This window comes from Hibiscus syriacus, unplaced genomic scaffold (genome assembly GCF_006381635.1).
Source record: "Hibiscus syriacus cultivar Baekdansim isolate YM2019G1 unplaced genomic scaffold, ASM638163v2 tig00015426_pilon, whole genome shotgun sequence".
Classification (NCBI taxonomy): Eukaryota; Viridiplantae; Streptophyta; class Magnoliopsida; order Malvales; family Malvaceae; genus Hibiscus; species Hibiscus syriacus.
In genome coordinates this window covers 1,006,577-1,018,205 of record NW_024062362.1, presented here as the reverse complement: position 1 = coordinate 1,018,205, position 11,629 = coordinate 1,006,577, and the positions used below count along the sequence as shown (strand labels likewise).

The 11,629-nt window shown below is 33.8% G+C and overlaps 1 protein-coding gene across 1 annotated transcript; it reads left to right on the top strand.

Moving 5' to 3' along the window:
- Nucleotides 1-1,131: 1,131 nt before the first annotated feature.
- LOC120207866 (granule-bound starch synthase 1, chloroplastic/amyloplastic-like) lies at nt 1,132-11,131 on the top strand. Its single transcript, XM_039207280.1, has 15 exons — nt 1,132-1,238; nt 1,337-1,677; nt 1,764-1,844; nt 1,947-2,045; nt 2,129-2,218; nt 2,766-2,829; nt 2,929-3,029; nt 3,108-3,217; nt 3,286-3,529; nt 3,609-3,785; nt 3,867-4,058; nt 4,132-4,218; nt 4,299-4,427; nt 4,517-4,665; nt 11,098-11,131. The coding sequence occupies exons 2-14, from the start codon at nt 1,366-1,368 to the stop codon at nt 4,631-4,633; spliced, it is 1,803 nt and encodes a 600-aa protein (XP_039063211.1). The 5' UTR covers nt 1,132-1,238; nt 1,337-1,365; the 3' UTR covers nt 4,634-4,665; nt 11,098-11,131.
- The last annotated feature ends 498 nt before the right edge of the window (nt 11,132-11,629 follow it).

Here is an 11,629-nt window from a genome sequence, read left to right as displayed (position 1 = left end):
GAGTGATTTGATATTGTTTAAGAAAAATATTGCATCATCATATCACCATGGCTAATTCCTCGGCATATTTATTAAAAATAACCTCTTTTTATTATTCTATTGAAAAACAACCCCTAAACATCACTAAATAAAAAATATTCCTAAAATACACACGTAAAACTACATCGTATTCTACACAACACAATTAAAAAATCTCATGTTTTATCGAACACGAGCTTTATTAATTTTTCGAATAATTTCATTTAATTTATATATAAATGACATAATAAATATACGGAACTCACTTTTCATGAAATGTAAAATATTTAAACATATTTTATAAGACACGATATAATTTTACGTGTATAATTTTAAATATATTTTTTAATTAGGAGTTGTTAGTCTAAGGAATAAATTTTTTATTTTTTAATAAAAACGACCTAATTTCTGACCGTCAATTTTTGTAATAATTCTGAACCGTCAATTAATTCCATTTTCATAGTACCAACAACCTTATAAAAATCTGAGCGAAAGCAATCAACCCAACTTTCAAGTCCTTTCATGGTGAAGCAGACATCTGGTGGTGGACCCCCAATCACGAGACCACGTTCAACGGCGTCGTTTCCTCCACTTGTCCCAACGTGAATGCAATGAAAGAAAATTGAAAATAAATAAAAGGTAAACTACAAGTTTTTAACATGCCCTCTATTATTTTATTTATATTTTAGGTATCCAACTATTTTTTTTTAAATTATAATTATAATTATATTTTATTTCAATTATTTAATGTTAAAAAATTAATAAAATTATTGGTGTGATATTTTTAATTTTTCAATAATGACATGATATTATCTTGTAATGACAAGTCATCATCACCATTGATTTTTTAATAGAGTATGATAGACATAAAACTAAAAATTAAAAATTAGATTTGATTTTGAAAAATAAAATTGAGTGATCAAAACGAAATAAAAATTATAGTTGAGATATTAAAAGTGTAGTTTACCCGATAATAAAATTAAGCTCACATTTCGAAGACTGAAGAGTGACCAGAGGGTAGCGACCGCTAATTCCCTGCATGCTAAGGGGCCCACCTTACACGTGGGAAGCAGAATGTTAGCAGACTTAGACATCGAAACCAAGATCAACCACTTCATGTCGGCTTCAATATCAATACCAGGTGAACTTCCTTTACCGATATAACCCAACTCAACCAGCTGCACTCGCCACTCAGTGAGTGAACCATCCTGGGATTACTGGTAATGACGCTGATTTTGAGAGATTCATGAAGTCTTTGGTTTCTTTTTGTTTGTTTTTTTAGTTAGTAATTGGTTTGGTTTCATCTTTCTGGTCTTAGCTTTCCCACTGCTTGAAGCTATCCCAACAATGGCGGCCGTGACAGCCTCCTCCCACTTCGTCTCAACAAGATCAAGTTTCACCGGCCATAATAAGCTCGTGCCCAAAAATCAAGCCATGGTTCACAGTGGTTTGAGGTGTTTGAACCAGGTAGATGCGTTGCATATGAGAAGCAATGGAAACTCTGTTGCTGCTGCTACGAAAGCCGTGAAACCTGCACATTCCGGAAAAATCATTTGCGGGATAGGGATGAACATAGTGTTCGTGTCGGCCGAGTGTAGCCCGTGGAGCAAAACCGGTGGACTCGGTGATGTCCTCGGTGGACTTCCTCCAGCAATGGCGGTGAGTAGAGATTTTGGCTTTTTTTTTTGCTTACAAAGTGTATGATATAATGACTAAAAGGCTATTGCTTGATCATCATTTAATAGGCCAAAGGACACCGAGTTATGACAGTGTCTCCTCGCTATGATCAGTACAAGGATGCATGGGACACAAGCGTTGTGATTGAAGTAAAGTTTTTCATTTTTTTTCACTTTTTTCTGGTACTCCAAACTCCATTGAAGTGAGCTATGTTTGGAGTTAGATTCTTAAAGTTCGGGTCCTATATGCAGATAAAAGTAGGGGACAAAGTTGAGACTGTTCGGTTCTTCCACTGCTACAAACGTGGAGTTGATCGTGTCTTTGTCGACCACCCTATGTTCCTTGAGAAGGTCATGGAGTTCATGTTCATGTATAAACGATTCAAGTAATAATTTCTTCATTGATTTTGTTTTCACTATTTTGATGATTTCAGGTATGGGGCAAAACAGCATCCAAAATCTATGGCCCCAGGGCAGGTTTGGACTACACAGACAATCAAGTGCGGTTCAGCTTGTTATGCCAGGTAGATAAGAAGTTTCCGTGTAGTTAGGGGTGCTACCTGAGTTGAGCAGCTCGAGCTCGATCAAAACCCTATCGACGTTCAATTCAAATTGATTCGATTCGAGCTCGATTTGGGACTTTAACGAGTCGAGTCAAACAAGGTCTTGTCTGAGTCTCAAACAAGGTCTTGTCCGACACAATAAGTTCGCAACCATCTCGTTATTTTTCAATAATTTTTTAGGATGCTGAATGTCTTATTAATAAAATTGATTATATATTGTTAAACGTTTTTTTTAAAGAATGGTGGTAGTAAATGAACCTGTTGAATGGCCTTGGTGATTAAAGGGAGTGTTGTTCTCCCTTAAGGTCCATTGAATGGTGGTAATTTTATTGAACTTATCGAGTATTGAGTCGAGTCGAGCACAAATTGAACAGTTTTCGAGCCGAGTCAAGCACTGCTCATCTTGTAATCAACTCGCTCGATAATCACCCCTAGTTATGACCCTGAATCTAAAGGGTAATGGATTATTGCTTGCTGTGCAACAACTAATTTGTTGAAAAATTTGCAGGCTGCCCTCCTGGCACCCAGGGTACTGAATTTGAATAGCAGCAAATATTTCACTGGACCATATGGTATGGAATATAGACCATTTTTTGTTTTTAGTCTTAGCCATGGAGGTTTACCTATTGTTTCATGAAATTGTTTAGGCTAATGTGCTTCATCTTCTTCAGGAGAAGATGTTGTGTTTATAGCCAATGATTGGCACACTGCTCTTCTACCATGCTATTTGAAAAGCATGTACCAGTCAAGGGGAATCTACACGAGTGCAAAGGTATTGTTGATAGCATCTGGTTTGAGATTCGGACATCCAGAAGCTCGAAACTTACATCGTGCGTGATAAACATGACAGGTTGTGTTTTGCATCCACAACATAGCCTATCAGGGAAGATTTGCATTTGTGGATTTCCCGCTTCTCAATTTGCCTGATCGGTTCAAGAGTTCTTTCGACTTCATCGATGGGTATGAAACCACAAGTGCTGCTGGTGTTATTTTATTCGGTTGAGGAATTAAAAGCTTTTTGTTTTCAGGTACAACAAGCCTGTCAAGGGAAGAAAAATTAATTGGATGAAGGCTGGAATATTGGAATCAGATAGAGTTATGACTGTGAGCCCGTACTACGCCAAGGAGCTTGTATCCGGTGAAGACAAAGGTGTTGAACTCGATAACATCATTCGTAAAACCGGCATCACCGGCATCGTGAACGGCATGGATGTTCAAGAATGGAATCCTGCCACCGACAAATACACCTGCGTCAAATACGATGCAGCAACTGTAAGTGCTTCCTATAGCATCCGATTTCTCTGTTGGTTATGGTATTCGAATACTGGTTTTACGGTAACCACCGTTGCAGGTAACGGATGCAAAGCCATTGTTGAAAGAAGCTCTTCAAGCTGAGGTGGGTCTGCCTTGTGACAGGGATGCTCCCTTGATTGGCTTTATCGGTAGGCTAGAAGAGCAGAAGGGTTCGGATATTCTGGCCGAAGCTATCCCGAAAATCATCGGAGAAAATTGCCAGATTGTGGTCCTTGTTAGTGTCGAACTTTAAAATTCTCCCTTCTGTGATTGTTAGTGTTGCTTCAATGAGTAAAGGGTTCTATTTTCCTTTCAGGGAACTGGAAAAAAACCCATGGAGAAGCAAATCGAGCAGCTGGAACTCGAATATCCAGACAAGGCCAGAGGAATAGCCAAATTCAATACTGCATTAGCCCATATGATCATTGCTGGTGCTGATTTCATTTTGATCCCTAGTAGATTCGAACCATGTGGCCTCATTCAACTGCACGCTATGCGATACGGAACGGTAATTGCTTCCGAGTTCCGACTATTCCTTTTCCTGCAACAATTGATTTGACTCGATGAATCTGCATATATAGGTTCCGATAGTTGCCTCGACCGGTGGACTCGTCGACACAGTCAAGGAAGGATTCACAGGGTTCCAAATGGGAGGATTCAGTGTAGAAGTAAGCAAAACTTGTTTACATCTTTTGTCACCTACATAATCATGGGAAGATCATTCATCCGAATGGGATGTTTTTTGCAGTGTGATGAAGTGGATCCGAGTGACGTCGAGAAGGTGGTAAGAAACGTTAGGAGAGCTCTCGCGACATACGGGACTCGAGCCTTGGTAGAGATGATCCAGAACTGCATGGCACAAGATCTTTCATGGAAGGTCAGTAATAGGTCATGTAGGAACAATGCAGAGGAGATTTAGGCAGAAATGAATAGTATAGTAAATGGAGATTTTATTGGTTTATGCAGGGGCCGGCAAGGTTGTGGGAGACGATGTTGCTGAGCCTGGAGGTTGCTGGCGGTAAGGCCGGCGTTGAAGCAGACGAGATTGCTCCACTTGCCAAGGAAAATGTTGCCACTCCCTGAGCATAGGGTCTTGTAACTTTGCAGAAGCTAAGAAAATCCAAGAATATATATATATATATATATATATATATATATATATATATATATATATATATATATATATATATATATATAGCAGCAGCTAACCGGTGTTATTTATGTTTGTACTTGAGGAAAGAGTTTGCGCGTGTGTTTTGAGTATATTACTGTGTAATGTCGAATAAAAAGATTCAAGTTCTAATTTATAATATATAGTTTATAATATATTAATAATGATATCTTACGATGTTTGAACTATATACAAGGATGGTAAATTTTTTAAAAGAATGAGATTGTGTATTAAATGAGTGAGGTGGGTTTGAGTGAATGATTAAATTTTTTTAACTCGATTCAATCTAAAACAATAATGTAATTTTTTTTAATTTTACTATTTTCTTAATTAAGTCTTTGTTTTATATCAAATCAAGTCGATTTAAATTTAAATTATAAAAATTTGGGTCCAATTGGAGTTGGTAGAAGGTATATTTTTTCGAGTCGGGTTCGGATAGAGAATATATATTTTATAATAAATTAATCATATTATTATATGATGTTTGAACTATATATATGTGCTTAAATGAATAACAGAAGACTAAATTGTAATTCTGAAATAAATTTAAAATAATTTGATTATAAAAATAATTTAATTATTAAAATAATTTAATATGTCTAGTAGATCCATTTATATAAAGGCAAAACAACGAATGAAGAAGGGAAACAAAGTCAATGTTGTCAAGACTAATAAAGGATATAAAACTCTAAAATCCTCTCAAAACTTGCAAAATAGTCCTTTTCTATCTCAAGCTTCCAAATTGATACAATTCAAGCATGTAGAATACATCTAATATTAATTCTAGACCATAGGAAAATTTTCAATATTTTCCCACAATTTCCCCCTATGGCTGAATCTATATAAGTAATTAGGGTAAAATTTTCATTCAATTTCAAGCATAAATTCAACCTAACGTTAAATTCATGTTATTCTAGTTTTCATAACATCAAATTCAATCAAAATTCAATCCACTTCAATAAACCCTAACCATGGCCGAATATCATACATGCTTTTATACTTGATTTTAATCATCCCTCATGCTTTAGAATTAATCTACAACATCAATAACATAAAAATCAAGCCTTGAATCATTAAAATCAAACTTGTTCTTCATGAACCCTAAGCACCAATCTCATCATCCAAGCATGATTTCCATGTAATTTTTATACCTAATGATAGAAAATTTCATGTAGATTAATTCTCTATCTAATAGCTTAACCTAAAAAAATCAATCAAATAAACCTAAAAATTCAAATTGAAAAGCTTACCTATGTAACCATGGTGGCTCACGTTTTGAACAAGATGAGGGATGATTTCTTTGTTTTTTTACCCCATAATTATCAATACACATGGCTTTATACAATTAAATGAATTTAAAATTCACTTAATTCTAATTTACCATTTTGCCATTAATGAATCTTGATAACTGCAACTTTTTCATTCCATGGCATCATCCCTTATCTCGTCATATCCATAACAAAAATATAAAAATTCTAATTTTTTATGTTTGCCCTTGAAATTTTCAAAAATTTCAATTTAGTCACTAAATTTCACAATTTCAGCTAAATATGGAAAAATCGACTTCAATTGCACTAATCCACATTAATTTCATTGTTTTAAAATTTGAAAATAATATTCCAACCATTATCTAACATCCTTCCAATTTTTGTAAAATTTCGATTCGATCCGATTATCTGATTTCTTACCGGACTTTACTGTTTTATAGCTTTTAATATAAACCCCGAATCAAAATTCTTATTCCCACAAAAATTCTTATTTTTAGACAAACTATTTATTTACATGACAAAATATATATCTTTTAAAAATTATATTTTTTGTCTCTAAACTTTTCAAAATTTATACTTTAGCCACTAAACTTTCAAAACATACATTTTGGTCACTACTAAAAAATTGGGGTATTACATGCTATCTGATACCAGATACTAGCATAGCAGATCCAATGTTGTATTCAGATAATACATAGTAGAGTTAGTGTTACATTCAAATAATACATAACAGAGTTAGTGTCGCATTTTTATAATGCGCAACAGTTATATTCACTAGGGTTAGAGAACCCTTTAGAGGTAAGGGAAGAGTGAGACCCATACTTTAGAGATAGAACAATAAAGCCTTAAATAGGTAATACTTGTTCTAGATCATGCATGTACCTATTGCTTATCACCATGTCTTCAGCATACTTATATTTATGAAATTATTATGCTACTCTAGATTAGTGATTATACTGATGGGCTTTGTAAGCTTAGCCTTCGGATGTTTTCCGTTGGTAGGTCAGTAGCTTGGGCAGTTTGTGGAGTACAATCGCAGTAGGACTTCCAGCATCTTCTTCAGAGTATTGTATTGTAGTTTTATAGGGCATATGTATTCATATTTATAAGAAAACGTTTTTATTATTTTGGTTTTAAATTTTTTGTCACGAAGCTCTGGTTCTATAAATGTTTTTATAAAGGTTATTTATGTTTTAATTATGATACCATTCAACATGTTTGAAAAGGAAATGAATAAATTTTTGAAAATGAAGGGTTGTCTCGGTAGCCCAATGTGGCACTTTAGGCCAAATCAGGTTTAGGGTATTACAGGTACAACCGAAATACCTATAGTAAACGTAATATATCCAAGTATATTTAGTCGAGCACATAATGATTAACTAAGAGTGAAGGATCATTGCAGAGGGTGTACTGACAAGATGTATGACGAATTAATCATATTACAAAATAGCAGAGTCGTGTACTACAAGAATGTCAGCGAATGGTGGACGTACAATTGTCCCTCTAATTTGAGGATGAATTAATAGAAACCATAGTAAGAGCAAGTAGAGTACCGCTACTCAGTTTTGAACCCGAGTCAGGTATTAGGCTAGAAAATAATACAACCAGTGAACAACAACCACAATAATTCATTGTAAAATCATGAATCACGTAGAGACTCCTCTAGAAACAAAGAAATGACCAAAATGCCCTTAAGTAACGAATGAACAGAATAGAGCAACTTAATAACTAACATCAGTAGTAGACTAATAAATTTTCACATAACATTCTAGGTGAGGGAATGAGCGAGATAGCATCTAGTGAGATGATGATCTCACTTTAGTATGTCCAGCTACGTTGATGTAGCTAGGTTACCTTAGTTTCCCTAGTGGGGCATTTTCAGTGCGCGAGACACTTCAGTTGTAACACCCCAAATTTCAGGTTAGGAGTTTTGGGTATATTTGATTTGAACTTTAGAATAAATCCTTTTAGCATACGAAGAGTTAACCCAAGTAATATTTGATTTAGGCTTGTGATGAGTCAACAATTTATAAAAATGGTATTTTTAATCTGGACCAAAATGAGGGAGGACTAAGGGAATAATTATCCCATTTTTTAAAACAAAAGTTGAATTCCCAATAAATGGGATGATATCACATATGGTTACCATCTCTTTTTCCTTACCTTTGTTTGTCTCATCTTCCACACTTTACTCTCATCTCCTTCCTCCTTAAGGTAAGCTAAAGATTCAAGCTTGAATCATTGGTAACATCCCGAAATCAGGGTAAGTGACTAAATTGTAAATTTTGAAAACTATGTGCTCGATTTTGAAACAAGTTAAAAGTTCAATGACTTAAGAATAATTCCTTATTGGATTAGATGATAATTATGGAAATGTTGAAGGGTATAATAGTAATTCCACAAGAAAGATTTTTTTCCTCCTTTACATAGGATATAACACGTGGAAATGAAGAGAGACAAGGTTCTAGTTTCCAGAGTTCTCTTCTTCTCCTTTCTTCTTCACGTGTGAAATCCAAGAGCAAAGGTAAGATTTCTTGTTGGTAGATATTTAACTGAATTTAAGATTGGGTTATGATCATTTGATGATAACTAAGCTTAAGGAAAACTTAGGTTATCTTAAAACCATAAAATGAGGAGTATATGAAGAATTTAAGAAAGGAAGTAGAAAAATAAAATCTTGGAATAAAGTTCATAATAAGCATTGGAAGTGAGGTTTGACTTGTCCTCAACTTAATCAAGAGATATGAGGTGTTAGAAATGGACTTAGAACATGTTGAAAAATTGAGTTTAATTTTTGAATCCCAGAAGTGGATAGGATTTTGAGGTTTAAGATGTGATAAATGGGTATTAAGTGGTTTAAGTAAGAGTATGTAAGTTAAGGATATGAAATGGGTTGAATTATGGCACTATTGAGCTAAGTTGAGTGATTTTCGTGAATAAATTGGAATTATGGACCAGTGTGCATCGGCACACATTCAACATATACCGATGCATTAAGGGTAAATTTCCAGAAATTGTTCAGTGTGTAGCGATCCACAGGAAGTGCATCGATGCACCCATTAAAATGGAAACATCGAATGCAATTAGTGCATTAATGCATAAGGAGTGCATCGATACACCCCCTTAAGATTGAAACATCGAAGGTGATTTGTGTACCGATGCATGGGTAGTGCATCGATGCACATTTTAAGGGATGCATCGATACATTGTAGAATGTACCGATACACTTCAAGAGAAAATAGAATTAGGTCTTTCTTTTGGTCTAAGAAATGACAGATTAGAATATATCAATTAGATACTTATATGTATCAACGTATAAATATGTAGAGATCGAGCACGAACAATTTCCGGGATGACCATCAAGTTAAGATTTGATCGGAAGAAAGGAAATCATAAAAGGGGATTGGAACTTAGTGAGGCCAAGGTGAGTGCATACAAGTTAGTTTATGATGTTTAATGGAAATAAGACTTGCGACGAGTCTATTTCCTATATTAGAATGCGTGAATTTATGATCATATGCATATGTTTGATTTGGGTATATGTGATATATATTATAGTATGTATTAAATGATTTGTGTGAATACATGTATTGTGAAAAGTTATAGGAATTAATATGGATTATCTATATGATTACATGGGAATGTGAAATAGGTTATATGATAAGCGACCATACATGTTACATAGTATATGTGATCAATTATAAGAATCAATATAATAGATTTATATGACTACATGAGAAGGGTGATGAGTTAAATAAGATTAGACTATAGAGTAATATGAAAATAATATATTAGTGAAGGGAATTGAGTATAAATGATGATACCAAACTATAAGATAAGTTTTATAGAGAAGAAGTATACTTAAAGAAAACTATGGTATAGGAGTTATGTAAAATTTAACTAAATAAATAGATTAACTTATTATACAAATAATATTAGATATGTGATATAAATTATATGTTATGGTATAAATAATTATGAGAAGAAATGGAAAAATGAGACAAGATAAGTATTTACTTATAGGATAATATGAGATTATATGAAAATATATAATATAACTTTATGAGGAAGAATTGGGTGTTATATGATTTAGGTATGGAAATGATCTATGTGTAAGTAAATTACGTGATTACGTGACTATGTGTGAAATGGAGTAAACTAGGCAATTATAAGGTATGTGAATATAGGTATATAAGATAAGCCACATGACTATGAATTAGGTGAAATTAAGTTGTGAGAATGATATGACAGAAAGATATAAGAGAATATGTTATGAGAAGATATAAGAACAAGTATAAGCTATGTGATATGTGAGTTTTATGAAGATGTTCTACGTGTAAGTGATTTACGTGTATGTGTGAATTATATGGAAATGAACTACTTGACTACGTGTGATCTTATAAAAATGTAATAATGAGACTATGTGTATATGTGAATGTGTGATAACATAAATATTAATGCCCATGTTATGTGTCATGAGAGCTAGAGGTATAGTTGGCATGCCAAGAGTCGAGGGTCTACGCGGTCCTTCAGGACATATATGTATTCTTTGGAACATGTGTGAGGTCTTTTGAGACACATATTTGATCCTTGGCATATGTATATGATTCTTAAGGAATTTTCTACATGGTCCTTAGGGAAAACCTTATATAGCACTTCGGTGCATTTCTACGCGGCACTTCGGTGTAATTCTACGTGGCACTTCGGTGCATTTATACGAGCTGTGGTAACAACATTAGTGCACAACCTCTAGAGACTCACATATCAATAGTTCTCACATATGTATATGGGCTAATCAAGAGATAATAACAAATATATGTTGTGATATGATAAATTTTATAGCAAGGACATGATGAGGTATAGGTATAGTATATGATTAAGAAGGTTAAGTATATGTCCTATGTGATTAAATGATGTGTGACTAACGATGATTTATATGTAGGCATGTATTTCTTATTAGATAATCTGATAGGATTTATATGACGATGTATGTATTTATTGGTTAATTAAATAATATGTTGAGTAAAAGAATAGATATAAGAGGATATAGCTATAAGATATAAATGATAAGAATATTGATAATGGAATAAGGTTAGAGATTTAAAATAATGTGTGATATATATATGTGTATAGTATGTTATATATAATGTTATTTTGTTTTGATGTGGCATTATAAGATGATATGTTCATGCATGTGTAAATAGTTAGAGTTCTTTTATAATTTAATGCCTACTAAGTCATAGACTTATCGTGTGGTTGTTTCACACGTAGGTTATAGAAACGAGAAGAATAATAAAGAGCAATGTGGAGCAAGACAAGCCAGTTCTCCTTACTGAAGGTCAGATCAGAAGAGAGGTGAATAATATGTATTATAATATATAAAGTTCTAGTTGGCATGTACTCAAAAGAATATAGTGTATAAGCTCTGAATAGTTCTGTAAAAGTTTTTAAATTACTCACTATTTTCTATAAGTAAATGTTTTAAAAAGTCAATGTGACACCTCAGACCCGGATCCGGGTCGGATACGGGTTAAGGGTGTTATATTTAATGGTATCAGAGCTAAGGTTTAGCCGATTCTAGGCTTAAACCAAAGTTAAATGAGTTGTAAAATGTGTACATGCCAACACCAAGTCAATAAT

Excerpts from the sequence above, each read along its gene's own strand:
- LOC120207866 (XM_039207280.1), top strand. The coding sequence starts at position 1,366 with ATGGCGGCCGTGACAGCCTCCTCCCACTTCGTCTCAACAAGATCAAGT. Across the intron at positions 3,030-3,107 it reads GAATCTACACGAGTGCAAAG|GTTGTGTTTTGCATCCACAA; the intron begins GTATTGTTGATA and ends TAAACATGACAG. Across the intron at positions 4,219-4,298 it reads TGGGAGGATTCAGTGTAGAA|TGTGATGAAGTGGATCCGAG; the intron begins GTAAGCAAAACT and ends TGTTTTTTGCAG.